The sequence below is a fragment of the Melopsittacus undulatus genome, chromosome 5 (assembly GCF_012275295.1).
Source record: "Melopsittacus undulatus isolate bMelUnd1 chromosome 5, bMelUnd1.mat.Z, whole genome shotgun sequence".
Taxonomy (NCBI): domain Eukaryota; kingdom Metazoa; phylum Chordata; class Aves; order Psittaciformes; family Psittaculidae; genus Melopsittacus; species Melopsittacus undulatus.
This window is the reverse complement of record NC_047531.1, coordinates 27,531,693-27,548,418: the sequence shown is the minus strand read 5'-3', so window position 1 is coordinate 27,548,418 and position 16,726 is coordinate 27,531,693. Positions and strand designations below refer to the sequence as shown.

At 36.0% G+C, this 16,726-nt stretch overlaps 1 protein-coding gene across 1 annotated transcript in view; it reads right to left on the bottom strand.

Annotated features, from left to right (window-relative positions):
• The window catches only part of LRRK2 (leucine rich repeat kinase 2), a 69,403-nt gene that overhangs the window by 22,083 nt on the left and 30,594 nt on the right, over positions 1-16,726 (bottom strand). Inside the window, exons 18-31 of the mRNA XM_013128879.3 lie at positions 16,498-16,668; positions 14,542-14,797; positions 14,129-14,317; positions 12,386-12,507; positions 11,587-11,656; positions 10,918-11,138; positions 10,161-10,411; positions 8,679-8,827; positions 7,874-7,967; positions 4,988-5,174; positions 4,441-4,622; positions 3,707-3,936; positions 2,583-2,710; positions 1,169-1,387 (exon numbers count right to left, since the gene is read on the bottom strand). Of these exons, the coding sequence (XP_012984333.3) occupies positions 1,169-1,387; positions 2,583-2,710; positions 3,707-3,936; positions 4,441-4,622; positions 4,988-5,174; positions 7,874-7,967; positions 8,679-8,827; positions 10,161-10,411; positions 10,918-11,138; positions 11,587-11,656; positions 12,386-12,507; positions 14,129-14,317; positions 14,542-14,797; positions 16,498-16,668 (2,469 nt within the window). The remainder of the gene's footprint in view (positions 1-1,168; positions 1,388-2,582; positions 2,711-3,706; positions 3,937-4,440; positions 4,623-4,987; positions 5,175-7,873; positions 7,968-8,678; positions 8,828-10,160; positions 10,412-10,917; positions 11,139-11,586; positions 11,657-12,385; positions 12,508-14,128; positions 14,318-14,541; positions 14,798-16,497; positions 16,669-16,726) is intronic.

The following is a 16,726-nucleotide window of genomic DNA, read 5'->3' as shown; positions in this document are numbered from 1 at the left end:
GCAGCACTCCTTTCACAAAGTGTCTATATTATTTATGGAAAATACCTTTTCAGGCTACCTTTAAATGTGAGTTTAAGTTATAGTCACAAGAGATGTGGATGTTACAGGAACAACTTCTAGGTACCTCAGAGGGAAATGTTTTCAAAAAGCAGACCTTCTCCTGACTGCTGAAGTGTGGTCCTACAGGGCTACATAAATGTCTACAAACATCAGCTCTATTCATGTCTACTAAGTGCATGAGAAGTCAAATTAATCCATTCCAGCTGAATAGGCCACCTCATTGCCACTTAGCACCGGTTAGCTATTCCTTGAACTGTGGAATGAAGTTAAGGCAGATTATGGATGTAGCTAAATTCCTGAAAGAGAAACATGAGGTGTGCATGCTCTTTCTCTCCTTTGAACCACCACAAGTGTGAGGTTGGTCATAAATACAGCATTAGCTCTATAAAATCTTCCAAGCAGAAATTTGAGCTCTGCTATGATTTATGAAGTTCTGCCACTGACTTCAGTAGTACAGGACATCACCTTTTCTCTTTAACATGTTATGACACTGTACATGACTGATATTGTATGAATGAAAAAATACAAATATGTACATTCTTTTGTAACAGATTGGATCCTGTCTTTCTGTAAGATCCATGCCTGGGCTAGTCTCTTCATACTTATTATTCACACTTACTGCTTCACGCTGTGGCTTAGGAGATAAGCAGAGAATTCCCCTTTCTAGGAATAGTTTCATACTACGTAAAATAAAATAAGTAAATGGAGAATTAGTTGGCTTTCAGAAATCACAAAACCTTACTTCCTGGTCCCCTGAAATCTTGCACTACATATATAGTAATTATATGATGCCATTCAACAAAAAGCAGGTTTTGATCAGGTTTCTTCATAAGAAAAAGATGGCCTATTTTTAATGAAATATTTTGTTTATGGCCCTAGTGCTTGAAAACAGAGCTTAGCTGAGATTTTTACTAAGTTGATTTTTCTGGTAGAAAATGAAATTAAAACAAACCTGGTGGATTTCCTTATTTTGCTGCATGTAACATTTTCTAAAAGGAAAGATGAGTTTGCTATCACACTAAAAATGTATTTAATTATGTGTTAATCCATGTTAAATCCTTATCTAATGCTAGGATGTTTTCAACATTATCAACAGTACGTAGCTCACCTTGAAGTGCAGACTCTCCTTTATTATGATTTTCCGAAGTCTGATAATGGAATCAGATTCTTCAGTAGCATTCACAAAGTGATAATCTTGGATTGCTGGGAAGCCTCGCTTATTCAACAGCTCTCTAGTAATTTTACTCATGCAGGCCTTACGTTGCATTTCATCAGAAACATCTAAATGAGTGCCAACAAGAATGACAGGGGATGTTGAAGCTCGAGCCTGTTAGTAAGATCCAGACAGCCGATGTTATTATTTCACATCCACACAAAATGTGAGCAATTTAGTCAAAACACTGAATACAATGAAAAAAGCAACTTTTTATTCCCTTTTAAATATAACTCTTTTAGATAAGTTTGAAATCTGAAATACTATTTCATGTCTTTATTCAGAGTAAGTTTAAACTGCAATCCTATAAAATAGACTTGACTTGATAAGACAGTAAAAATACATTGGCTTACGAACACAAACTACGATTTTTAACATACAGAGAAGAGTCTTTTTTAAAATAGAAATATCCAAAAATCTGCTTTTTCTAAAAAGAAGCAGTGTAGATCTGGATTTCATACTTTGCAGATTAATAACATTGCCAGTAAATTAGAGGGACAACTGCATTTTCCATTAAAAAATGACTAACAAAATGGAAAACAAAGTGTAATTTGCTAGCTGTCCTTAGAACATTGCAGCAATGACACATTTGCAAGCACTGCATATCAAAGAAGAACACAGCAGAAATGGGCTTCAACACTAAACAGACTATAACCCTCTGTCATGTATTGCTGCTCAAGGTGGAAAGAGTGAAAAAGATAAGCTTAACAAACACAATCTGTATACAAAATCTTCATGTAATAGCACTGCTCAGCCATGGCTAACTATCATACAAAAGGAAAAGACAAGGAATGCTCACTTACCATGGCGTGATTTCATCAAATGAAAATAAAATAGTGAAATAAAAATATATGTAAGCAGATCCTTAGACCAATTTTCCTATCATAGTCCTGGAATCACTCCCGTTAACAACAGGATGCTAAGCATACACTTAACAGCATGATTTCAAACCTGCATCTAGTCAGTTTTAAATTAGTAAAATTCTGATTTCCACAAAATTTACAGTGGCATAAAAGAAAAAGTGGGTTTAACTCCTCATCCCTTTAACACTATCCCTTTCTTCTTTTCATCAGTAAGTTTCACATATTGCCAGAATATTCTTTCGTATACTACTCTCTACCATTGGAAGTACAAAGTGGTGCCGATCATATTTTAAATATGTATTTCAGCTCTTGTTTCATCTTCCTGTTTTTATTTACTGAAGAGCTTCTTTCCTCTTTCCCTGTCTAAAAATATTTGTGGTTTATTTGCTGCTCACCACCAGCTCCCTAGAATGTAAAATTCCATTCTGTACAGATCTATGGCTTACCTTGATGTTAAAAAGCCATGGCTTCATAGCATCTATCGCTGCATGTCCTTTGCTGAGATCATAAACAGCAAGATATAAAGCTCTCTGGGTCATAAAATGTGGATGGGTACTGTAGAACTCTTCTTGTCCTAATGATAAAAAATTTCCACTGTTTAGTACTTCCCTCATTGAACATCTTCAAGTCACAAAAAGGCAGCAGGACACTTATTCTCAGATAACTAATTCACAAACAAAATTAGTGCTTACAGAAAATAATCTAAATTGAGAGGAAACCTATAATAACTATGAATTTTAAGTAGGTACTGTGTGGTAGTGTAATGACTGAAGTGTAGTGTTCAAATGTGTAACCTAGTTTTAAGTCAAGAAATGTAAGATTTAACAGCTGGATAAACATGTTTGCTACAAACACAACTTGAAAGCTAATGATTCTTTCAAAATTTCAATATTGAATTTCTCCTTCACTCCTTCCTACACCTCCTTCTTCCCTTATATGTAAGTTGCTCTTATCCTTTCAGCAACTTTAAAATAAGATTCCCAAGTTCACATCATTAAGCACTTCAAACCACAATTGAAGCTGGACATGCTCTTCTGTGCTTATCCATTGTGACATAGACTGTATTTAAATGATCAGAGACCCACCTTTAGAAGTAACTCTTCTATAGGCTAAAGTGCCCCTGAATTTTACAAGTACTTCTGGAGCTGCTCAAAATTAGAAAGATTTTGAAAACCCCAATGTCTCCTAAGTGCTTTGTTTACTGGGACACTACAAAACAGTGATGCTGTAGAGCCTAGACAGAGCTGGAATACAGAAGGGAGAAACAGAGTTGAAAGATGATTCTTCTGGTGATTACAAACAGTTTCTTGCTATTCTGAAGTAACAGTTCTAAAGTGCTATGGTCAAAATGAGTGGTCAGACCACATTTCTGGGGCTTTATATTAAATTTGAGGGACTGGTTGCCATTTTATAGAATTCACTAATTTATAATTAGTCACTTGACTTTTGGTGTAAGCTTGCATGATTCCACTATCCACAACTCAAAATTTCACAGGCCTACTCCAAGAATAAGTAATGCATTCATGTGTTAGGAAAGACAACAGGAAATGACAATAAGCTCTTTAGATACCTCCAAAATCCCACACGTTTAATATAAGATCTTTCTTCAATTTGCCTTTCCCTTGAATGATCCAATCTTCTACATCAATGCCTACTGTAGCTTTTGAAGAGCCCAATTCTGTTCGTTTGCATTTCATTAATTGTTGTAGCAGGGTAGTTTTCCCACTGCTGGTGTTTCCAACAATCATGAGCTTCATTCTGTTATAAGGTACAGCCTTCTTCAGTCGTTGTTGAAGAAATCTGGCATAAAAAAGTTTGCAGAACTCACAGCAGTGTGTAATGAAGAAAAATACCAACAGCACTCAAGACCAAGGTAAAAATCTAAACCCATACCATTTCCTTTATATTTTCAATATCTTTTTGATATTACTGGGATTTTAACAATCTATTCTAATTTATGATTTGAAAGGTAAAGCTTAATTCAGAATATGACTTTTTGTTTTGTAATTACCCAGAAAATGTGCTCTGTGCACTTGGGAACACAAGAAACATATTCAAAACAATTGGTAAGCACCATTTATTTCATGGTTTATAGAAGCACAAAATTCAAGAAGTAATATAAAAATCATTAGAATCTGTTTTATGTGTGTGAGTTCATATGATATGATACCTCCCATAAAGTAACATACTGGATTTCATTAAGACAAACCAGCATGTCTTTTTAAAAGGATATGTTTTCTTAATGCTTACTGCATATCACAAGAAAGCAACATGAGGATATTCAAGAACAATAAGGCCACAAACCTGATAATGTCTCTGGCTTTGTATCCCACATGTTTGAAATCTAAATTTAGATGGAGTCCTTCCAAAGGAAGATCCCAAATTTTGGACAGTTTTCCCATTTCATCAGGAAAGAATCTCAAATCGGGATTATGACTTACATCCAGAGAAGTCAAGTTCTCTAGGAAGCCGATCTGAGGAGGAATCTAAACAAAAGAACATTGAACGGGTAATTAAACATTACAAAAACCAGTATGAGCATGAACATTAAATACTTAACAGAATTAGGTATCACTTTTACCACTGTATTACTAGCTTTTTCTTTATATAAATGGGCCTGATTTCACATATTAATAGACAAAGGACCTCAAAATTAATTCATACAAACTGATTATATGATGACACATTCCAGACAGAAAAGCTTAATAAAATATGGCGATTTTCATTCAAAGGATATAGTATTTGCACTTACATTTTACTAAGGATTTATGGTGGTATGAGAGGTGACATAAAAATCAAAGAAACATTGAAAAACTATTTCATTTTCTTTAGATTAAATCTTACACTTTACCTCCTTTAACTTGTTGTGGGATAGGTGTAGCTTTTCTAGCCTAGACCATGCACATGCCTTTTCACTCAAGTCCAAGATGTCAATTTGGTTATGATTAAATAACAGCTCCCTTAGGTTTAATGATTTCCAGTGCACTGGTCCAGGCAGGCTTATGATCTTGTTTTGGCTTAAATCTACCGATCGCAAACTGAAAACATGAAAAATAAAAAAAGTTAGGAAATGAAAAAAAATAAGACTGAGATTTGTATTGGAACTGAATGACTAGTTTGCCGATGACACCAAGCTGTGTGGTTCGGTTGACACACTGGAGGGAAGGAATGCCATCCAGAGGGACCTTGACACACTTGTGAGGTGGGCTGATGCCAACCTCATGAAGTTTAATCATGCCAAGTGCAAGGTCCTACACCTGGGTTGGAGTAATCCCAGGCACAGCTACAGGTTGGGCAGAGAAGAGATTCAGAGCAGCCCTGCAGAGAAAGACTTGGGGGTGTTGGTTGATGAGAAAATGAACATGAGCCAGCTTCAGTGTGTGCTCACAGCCCAGAAAGCCAACCGTATCCTGGGCTACATCAAAAGGAGCGTGACCAGCAGGTCAAAGGAGGTGATCCTGCCCCTCTACTCTGCTCTCGTGAGACCTCACTTGGAGTATTGTGTGCAGTTCTGGTGTCCTCAACATAAAAAGGACATGGAACTGCTGGAACAAGTCCAGAGGAGGCCACGAGGATGATCAGGGGAATGGAGCACCTCCCATATGAAGACAGGCTGAGAAAGTTGTGTCTGTTCAGCCTGGAGAAGAGAAGGCTGTGTGGAGACTTCATAGCAGCCTTCCAGTATCTGAAGGGGGCCTATAGGGATGCTGGTGAGGGACTCTTCATTAGGAACTGTAGTGATAGGACAAGGGGTAACGGGTTCAAACTTTAAATAGGGGAAATTTAGACTGGATATAAGGAAGAAGTTCCTTACTGTGAGGCTGGTGAGGCACTGGAATGGGTTGCCCAGCGAAGTTGTGAATGCTCCATCCCTGGCAGTGTTCAAGGCCAGGTTGGACAGAGCCTTGGGTGACATGGTTTAGTGTGAGGTGTCCCTGCCCATAGCAGGGGGGTTGCAACTGGATGATCTTAAGGTCCTTTCCAACCCTAACTGTTCTAAGATTCTATTCTATGATTCTACTATTTAATAAATAAGCAAATGGATTAGATATCAGAACAGACAGTTTTCTGGCAGGAATGTAGACAGAAGAAGATAGAGAATTGTTACTACAAGCAAAAGTAATTAAGGTGTTAAAGTAGGTCTTCATTAACTCAGAAAAGAAAATACGTAAGATTGATTTAGTATAATATTCTTTCAGTGTATTTGTAGATGAAACTGCCTCATGATGAAAATAGACATCCACATTGTACTGTGTATATAAGTTGTAGACAGTAAATGGAAGAGTCACTTTAAATAAAAGTGTACATATTGTGGTAATAGTCCACTTCCTTATTCTTTCTACAAGTTACAGATGTGCTTGACTGTTCAGATTAGTAGAAGACACAGATAAATATGGTTTGCACTCCTGTAATTCAACTGTAAACAGTATAGTTAATATACGTTTATACAGGTAACAGAGAATGGAGCTTAGCTCATTACTTCCATTACAGGTCAGGGCAGGACCTGTGCAATATCTAATTTGCTAAATATATTAAAAAAGGCAATTGCAATTTAGCATAACACTAATATGAATTTTCATGGGCTTTTTTGGTAAATTTCAAATAAAAAAGAAAAAAAGCAATGGGAACTTGCTGGTATTGCCAACTTTCTAGAACCCAAGATTCCACTTACAAACTGGAGCCTTACTAGGTGATCTGAGCTGCTCTCTTTCTTGTTCCTAACTTCGGGGACTAATGTCAGATGGTATGGGTATCTCACACTTTTATCAGAATGTTTGTAAATATATATATGTTCATTAATTATATAGTTCAACTACAAATATATTTAAGAACTATGTAAAGAAGAACATTTAATTTCTGTAAGTCATCTGTTGGACAAACATACTGTTTACATTGCCTTGTAACATGAAGCATGCATGTCATTGATTTGTCTGGGCTGGGAGATGTAGAACCTGAAAGTTGCACCATTTTTAGCACATCCATTAACTTGACTGCTGTGAATATAAATGTTAGCTTGCTGAAACAATGTAATATTTTAATAATGATGTGCTCTATGTAAATTTGATCAATGTAAGTTCACAAATTTGTGCATCTGCCTTTCCAGGGTGCCATCAGCACTCACACCTACCCACTTCTATCAGATAACTGATGTGATTAACCCTTGCAAGCTCTCCTTCCACAATCCAATTCTAGTGACCTGTTAAGGTCAGTAACTTCTATAAAAAAAAGCAGAAGCTTGATTTTCACAAGAGAAATGCATTGAAGGTAGGCCAAAATAAATGTCACATGCATCTTTATCACAATTCCATAGAGAGGAAGTGTCATTCTTTGAGAATAAATATCTTGTGATGTTTGGGAAGTGAAAAACTAATCTTGGTAGCCTTGTGCAAATGTCTGCAGAACTTCTTGAAAAGGAAAAATTGCCAGTGTCTTTTTACTGCTGGTTTCAAGAAAATACTAAATTCATTCTGTACTTCTCAGCAAGAATTGTCAGCTTCAGTTCAAGCAATATACACTCAATAACAGTGATCAGAATTTGAGGAACAGAATTTCTCAATGAAGAAAATGGGACTGGTTTGTCTTCAGTTAAAAGCTACTAATTTTTGGATTTAATGTGTTTAGAGATCTTTTTCTGAAACTCAGTAAAACATGCATGATTTCCTGCTTAACCAAGGTCTTGCCATGAGATTTTCATCAAGAACTTACAGTAACATCAATAAATACAATAATAACTTACTGCGGTAGAAGAAGAATTGCTTCTGGAACTTTAGTAAAATGATTTTGAGATAATTTTAAGCTTGTTATGCTGGATGACAAGTCAGGTATTGTTTCTAGAGCAGAAAAAGAGGTTAATCCTATTACTTTTCAGAACTGCTTGGTTTTAACACTCAAATTTTCTAAAATCAAAGACAGACTAAAAAGGTCTGTCCAACACCTTCTGTATACACAGGTCTTTGTACAAGCTACTGAAGGCAGAATCTGAAACTTTTTTTCTAAGCTGATTTAAAACTAAACTCCCGAAACTAAAGAAGTTTTGAACAGAGTTAACGTATTGGCTTTTATCACATTACATCATCCTATACTTCATCTCACATTGGCATTAAATAGTGAAATAATCTTATTTACATTTTGCTGTATTGCCAGTATACATACATTCTCATAATTCACTCAGTGAGCGTTGTGTCTTACGTATATCAAAATGACTCCAACAATTCAGCTGTGTTTAATGCAAGCCTAAGAGCTACCTTCTGAAATACTATTACAGTGATTTAAAAATGGAAAATTCTATCTTAAAGACAGAAATAAATTCTGAGAGCAATTACGAACTTCTGCAGTAGTATTAAAATCTTATTTATGTAATTTGTATTTTTCATAGATAAATGAATTTTGACATTATTGCACAACATATGCTACGTCACTGCAACACACTCGGGACAAGTATATGTGGTATTCTCCTTCTCTCCCAAGACTGAATGCTGGTGGCTGAGGAATTCTGTGGCTGGGAATAGTTCCTAGAAGGTGGATCCTACTTTCACACTTACCAAGAGCATTCATCCTGGCATTGAACTGCTCCAGTTTTGTACAGCCCATGAAGACATTCTCAGCAAGGGATGTGATATTGTTCTTACTAATGTTTAAAATTTTCAGTTCTCTCAAGCATATGGGTGAACATAAGCATGAAATTTTGTTTCTGAGAGAATAATAAGAAAAAAATAATCCATGTTTTGTTCAGACACTATTAGCTAATAAATTAGAGTATCGATCTGACAATGCTATCCTTACACTGGTAAACCACAAATAAGACTTTTGACTGTATAAAGACCAATCAGTCTGTAAAAAGCCTGGTAGAGTGGCAACATGCAATTATGTGACTGATATTAAGATAGTTGTAATTCATTTGGAGAGCAAATGCAAGCATGTACTACAAGGTGTCATTTCCTGATTAGATACTGCAGCTCAATCCCACACAAAGAGGATGGTTGCATTTGTAAGTAGCTCTGTTTACTAAAGATACGTGTTTGTAGGATTACAGTCACAGATCCAGTATCGATCTAGAACAACAAAAAAAAAGAATGGAATTCTATATAGGGGGTACAATGGAGGATGAGTATCAATGTTACAAACAATGTATTATGAGAAGAACACCACCAGAAAGAGACAAAGATCCTGAAAATACAGAGACAGAAGAACCATGCAGCACTGTTTTGCAAAGGTAATATTGCTGATAAAGTTCAAAATAAAGCTAATGAAGAGAAGAAATTCAACAGGATTTTGAATTTAAAATATCACTTTTATATATTTGACCCACATATTTAATACTGCTTCCCTTAGTTACCTACATTGCTATCTTTATTCTTTGTGAACTTGTATGTAAAAAAACCCATCACCATCTTATTTAAAATAAATTACAGGAGAAGAATGTGACAGCGTCTGCAGTTTACAGAGCTAGCAATAATGGTATTATTAAGAATTAGATATAGGTATGAATTTTCTCACTCACAAACAAATTCAATAAAGAGTGCATGGAACACAAAACATTATGTATTTTTGCCGCTTCTGCCATTTCATACATATCCATAACCAACAAATGCAATTCCATGAGCCACAAAAAACCCCACCCCTGGTGAATACAAAATAGAATGAAAACTGTATTCTGTACATCAAAACCCTAGTTGAGGGTACAGAGACAGATATAGAACTGTGTTTGGAGAGGACTGTGTCTGGAACAGCATGGAGACATACTGCTGAACCCAGGACACAGCAGAAAAATGCTGAACTACACCATTTTTAGTATATCACTGACACTGCAATGCCCATCAAGGCCCAATACAGATATTCTCATGTACTTTGTAATGCAGCACTGAAAGTTGTAGCAGTTTACACATTGGGAAGATACTGCCAGTTTCACTGTTGAATAAACAATCCTTTCAGTGCTGTAACAGTCATCTTTGTCACCTGGATGACAAACACATTATTTGCTATTGTGTTTGTTATGCTACATTCCATTTACTAATGCTACTCACCCTTCTAGCAACAGCTGTTCCAGATTTTCAGCAACATTTGTAAGAAATTCAGGAGTGCACACAAGCTGATTGTATGAAAGATTAAGTTGCTTTAGAGTTGGACATCTGAGGTACGGATCCAAAGCAAAGGAAGGTCCAATGTCATTTCGAGAAATATCAAGATTTGCAATACAATTCATTTTTAGTAAATAAGTAGGAAAAGAAGTAAATCGGTTACTGTGCAAATCCAAGTATGTCAAGCACTTCAAGTTCTGAAAGAAAAGGATAATTTGTTTTTAAAAAGTGAAAATATGAATTTATAGGTTTTAAATTGATTTATATGTCATACAACTTATTAATTTACTTATATTTCTCTAACTAGGAAAAAAACCACAGAAAATAGCAATCATACCAATGCAAACCATAATATTTCTATTACAGAATAAAACATAAAGCATTCTTCAATATTTATTAGCTCAGATTCATAAAATTTAACAGCTATAAATTGCCTGCATTTCTCAGTTCCATTTACATTATGTTACTCAATATAACACGTCCTAGAGCACTTCTCTGCAGTAAATGACTTAAAACAGTTCCATGAAAATACTTTTATTTCTAGATGAATATAAATCTCCTGAATGAAAACTGAGTGAATGTATGAAGCATGCAAAAATATACTCCCATATTCATGGGTAGTACTGTTACTGGTAGTTGTTAGAGACCAACAACTTATAGTAACTAATTTCAACTTGTATTACATAAAATTAGGCAGAATTACTTCACACAGTTGTTCTGGAATGTTTGTGAGAGCATTTTGGTGGAGCTCCAGTTTCTCAAGGTGTTGCAGATGACTAGTTAAGCAGCTATTCTGACTAATGGCATCAATGTTCTCCAGTTCATTCGATGAAAGATCTAGTGATTTAATATATTCCTTTTCTGAGATCAGTGAAGAAAGACTGTCTGATGGTCTTAGATGTGGTGAAATTTTTGAGATGCTTTCTATTAAAACAAAACCATGGGAAAAATAGCATTATTTCATTTTTCACATTATTAAAATTAAGATCAATCAAACTTGGAATCTAAAAATGTGTACGACAGCAAATGTTTGGATATTGGTAAGATCCAAATCCATGAAAACTTCTATTAAGAGACAGAATTTTGTAAGACAGTAGAGAAGAGATGAACACTTACGTACTACACAATAGAAGTAACTTTTGAAAACTCATGAAATATCATTGTTTAATTCTACAGAAATTATTTGTGAAGCTCAGGAAAAAAAAAACAACCCTAGATATGTGTTATATGTACTCCAGTGTAGTATTTAAAAAATGTATTTTCTTCTTTGTAAAGAAATACATAATCTGACCAAAATCTTTGCAAGCTATGCTTGTGAAAGAATTAAGGATGCAAAATCTGTTCTATATCTTAAACTGTACAGTTTTCTTACTGGAGGATTCATCTGAAGGCAAGAATTTTCTTCTTTGTTTCATTATTGGTTCATAATCTGAGCCAGGTCCCTGGAAAATTACAGAAGAGAAAAAACAGTTATGGACACATACAAATATGGTCACTTTTAACCAGAACTTCCAGGGGGAGCCCGAAGAAACTGTACATTTGAACTAAAAATAACAATAGGTCACATCTTTATAAAACTTATTGATCCATTCAATATGAAAGAACAGTAGATCTGAAGTGTAATGGAAGTAGTGCATTTTTTGGCAACCTAAAATAATGTTCACTAGGGAGGGGGGATAGGATAGAGCAGGGTATTACAAAAAAAACCCTTCACTAGGGAAGCAAGTGTCTACAGTTTTCTTTTATAATCAATGGAAAGAGACAAGCTCCTTTCAAAGGAGCATGACTTTGATTCCACTGATTTGTCCTCTTATGTCTCCTTATAAAATCGACCTCCATTCATCACAGTAGCACTATAAATATTAGTTCCACTAAGGTAGTTAAGTCTGTGTGAACAGGCTGACAGTTTTTGTATCTCCAGTTGAACACCAGATCAGAAATCTTTTTATTGATCATAAATTTTTGATGAAATAAACTCTCATCTATACAGTGATCTGGAGCACAGTAATTGCACAGCAATAAAAAGAAATACTAAATGGCAACAGCAGATCAAGAGCCCATATGGTTACATGGCCTTTCCCAACACTTGATTATCAGCAATTTTGCAGTAGGCAACACAGATGGACTTAAAAGAAATAAGAAGAAATGGAAGAAATAAGGATCTAACTTACCACAGAGTAGGAATGTCGTGGCATAGTGGGAGAACCTCTTTGAAATGACATTTCCCTACAATATAAGTCAGCAACTGCAATGGAATTGGACTTCTTTTTTGTAAAAAGTGAACCTTCACTTCCTAGTACAGAAAAATAACACAAGAGGACAAATAAGTAAGAAAAAGTATTAAGAATCATAGAATCATAGAATTGTTTAGGTTGAAAAAAACCTTTAAAACCATCAAGTCCAACCATAAACCTAGCACTGCTGAGTTCACCACTAAACCGTTTTCCCAAGCAGCACATCTACACATCCTTTAAATACCTCCAGAGAGAGCAACTCAGCCACTTACTGGGTGGCCTGTTCTAGTACTTGACAACCCTTTCAGTGAAAAAAATTTTCCTAATATCCAATCTAAACTGCCCGTGATGCACTTGAGGCCATTATCTCTTGTTCTATTGCTTTTTACTTCAGAGAACAGATTGACCCCCACCTCACTACAATCTCCTTTCAAGTAGTTGTAGAGCGAAAAGGTCTTCTCTGAGGCTCCTCATCTCCAGGCTAAACAACTCCAGTTCCCTTGTAAGTCTTGCTCTCTAGACCCTTCACTAGCTTCGTTGCTCTTCTCTGGACACACTACGAAACTTCCATGCCATTCTTGTCATGAGGGGCCCAAAGATGTTTCATAACACATCTTTGCACTACTGCAGTGTAAATAACATCTTAAAATAGAAAAAAAATGTATTTAAATAGCTAAATTTGCACTCCCACATTTATTGAAAATAAAATATCAAATGCCACTTTGAATTTCATGATTTGGGGTTATCTGGACCCAGTTAGTATTCCTCTTCCTAAAGCTACTTTTAAAACTCCAGTCCGCAAAGCTTGCATTTTTTCACTATAATTTACATATGACTTAACAACTTTTCTGTGTGGGACAACAAATAGTACCTGTCAGTATGATACGTCTGTGCTACAGTCCTACAGAAATTAAAACCAGTGCTGAACGATGTAAAGGAAAGAACAAACAGGATCAAAACAATTCCTTAGAATTTTCTGATTCCAAAATTCAAATTCTTCATCTGTGATCATTTTAAGTACCCAACAGTTCTAAATCAACAGTGACAACAAATGAAAGATCAGAAATCAAGGCCACTTACTCTTGCTGTTATGTTACCAGTTTTATAGACAGAAATGCTGTGGGTCTTATTATTAAAGGCAGTCAGTTTTCCTGACATGCTTACCAAAAATGATGTTGGACTGAACACAGACTTGTCATTTACACTTTCTGATCAATTAGACATCCATGAGATAGGGCTTGTTTCACTTAGTTTACTTGCTAACAATATAGTCTTTTATACTGGACTTACTATGCACACTTTATTTAGAGACAACCTAGCAAATAGGGATTTCTAGATCACAATACACCTGACTTCATGGTAAGACAAACTGTGCTCTTGAAGCACTTGCTTTCTGCTGTAGACTGAAAAGGCAGCATACGAGAATAGTTCAGAAACAGACATCAAATAGTCAGCATCTAAATATGGTTGGATGGATTCCAGCATTTTGCTCTGCAAGAAACTGAATGCATGAAGTACTAATTTTAAATACGTAACTGAATAAAGTGCTTTAAGGTCCTGGGGTTTTTATTTTTTTCAAGGGAAGTACTTTATCTCAAGTACAAATAACAACTGATTTATGGCTATGGTCTAGCTATGGTACACTAGATTTGGATTATAAAAAGAAAGAAAACCAATTACCTTCACTATCAATATCATCACTCAAAGGAAAAAGACTGTCCACTAATGGGTCAGAAATGAAATTCCAATCATCGTTTTTATCCACTCCATCTTCAGAGAAGTTTAAATCAGAGGAAGTTCTTGATCTATCCTCTGAAATATTCTTCATCTGGAATTTAAGCACCATTCTTGCTAGTGCAGAACCTGCATCTGTATGTGTAAAGAAACCAAAAAGATAGCATAGTCTCCAAGAAACATAAATAGCTTAAAAAAAATAGCAGAAATAACCTGATTTATTTTCAAGGTTTGGCGGTCTTTTTATAACCAGCTGAATGCTATGAAGAGATCTTCAACTTAATATCTTGATCTAAAACACTTACATACGACCATCAAGAAATAACACATTTTGTAGAGCAAAATCTATATATACTTACTTTGTTTTCTTAATGGAGTAAGTTTATCTGGGAACAAAGGAATGAGCCATGAAGGTTCTAGTCTCCCAATACCAAATCCTCCGAGACATATACTGCTGTTGGTGACATCAAGGCTAAGTTTCTTTAAGAGCAAGCTGATGATTTGACTATCTCCTCTTTTTATGCTGATGGTTAAAGCACTTCGAATATCCTGCTCTCGAGCACCATTGGCTAATAGCAATTCCACTAACTTAGGATTATTTCCTTTCTCACAGACCTAATAGAGAAAAGCGATAAAAAACATCTATGTGAAGCACTCAAACAACAGCTCAGACTGCATTAAGAGACTTGCCTCAAATTTACATTCATTGTATTTTTACGATCATGTCTTTTTTCCAATTCTGTACCCACAGAGCATATGCCTGCCTATGTCCTTTGGGACATTTTCCCAAAGTTTTTGCCCAAAATATAACGAATGCCTGAGTTCTGTAATTTCTGCCATGAGTGCAAACAATTTCCAGGCAAAAATTAATGGTAATTTATATAGTCTGGTTATTGCATGTAGTCTACGACAACTCCATTTATTTATCTGCTCGGTGGAGAAAAGACACTTGGAGTTATTTTGCCATGTCAGCTGGATATCAGATGAACAGGCAACAATGGTGAGACTCATCAAGCCTTGCCTAGTTCTAGGGAGCTCAGGTCCACCGACTTTACTCCTTCCAACCCCTCACCCTGCAGAGCTACACAGAGCAGTGTTGATTGTGAATATTACAAATCTTTTCAGAAATTCTTCCAGTTATTTCAGTATTTCCACTGTGGTTTGCTAACAGTGATGTGACTGCCTCAGACTCAATGGGTCGATGATTGGTTCTAAACCCAGCTGAGTTGATCAAACCCAGCCAGCTCTGCTAGAAGTGAACACTTCCTAATTCACTTCAGACAGGACTGGAAGGGTTGCCTTGGACCCTTTAAAACTTTGACACTGAAGCAAAATGAAGTGCTCATGCATGCCAGTTCTCACAAAAATTTTTAAAGGCAGTCGTATTTAGCAAGTAGCACTTATAAGCAGATGGGAACAGCCTCTCTCTTGGAATGGCTGAATCCAGATGGGATGCTTGCCTTTGGCCTTATTTAGGACACCAACATATTTAAAATAGTTGATGTTCTGGGTGTGGCAACTGTCTGGACAGACCATGGAACTGCAGCTAATGTGACTGCAGGCATTCCAAGATGTTATATTAGTATAGCTGTGCTGATAAACATTCAGAAATCTAACCAGAACAGTAAAATCAGCACAAAATCTGACTATATTAATCTTTAGGTTCAAGACAAAGTAAAAGAAAACCAAATCCACCATTCCAGACAAAGCCATTTGGGGTGAAGTCTTCTTTGCAGGACTAGATCAGAGTGGGACTAAGCACACTGAAACTTATCTTTGCACAGTGCTGCCTGCTGGCCCATCTGTACTTAGCTTCACAGAGCTTGGAAAGAGATGAATTTGAAGTATCAGCTCATGGACTGGGCTCTAATGGGCTTGATGCTACCTATGCCTGATTAGTTCAGAAAACATTACTGGGACTTTGCAAAGCTTGAGCTCTAGTCTTCTCCCTCAAAAATAAGTCAAAGCTAATGTTAAATCAGTACTTAATTGAATCCAGGTTTGCATGTGAACAGGGTAAAAAATCAGAAAGCATGGACTTTAAAGTGAACTTGTATCGGAACTGAACTGGCTGTGTGGGCATATTCTAAGTGTGAGTGAACCTGTGAGCTTCAACAAAATGAAGGGTGTTTCAATGAACATCAGGCTGAGTCTGTAGTCAGTGTGAGTAGCAATGGTTAATCCTAATCCAGTCACAGTTAGACCACACTGGGTATTGGTGCAGTGTTCTGCCAAATATATGTTTACATGAAAAGAGAGAGGAACACAAAAGCACAAATTTTAAAGCAATAGAACTATATATTCCCATATATTACCTGATAGATCAAAGAGTTTGTCTTTGTCTTCTTATTAATATCAGCTCCAAGCAGAAGTAAACATTCAGCCATAATACTATTGTACTCGGTACATGCTTTTTCCAGCATCATATTTTTTAAATCATCATTTTCAGCTATTTTAGCAAAACATCTACAACACAGGCTTTGAAACTGAATGGGAAGACAAACAAAGTTAGGATTAAAAAACCACCAAACTTCTTCAACTATG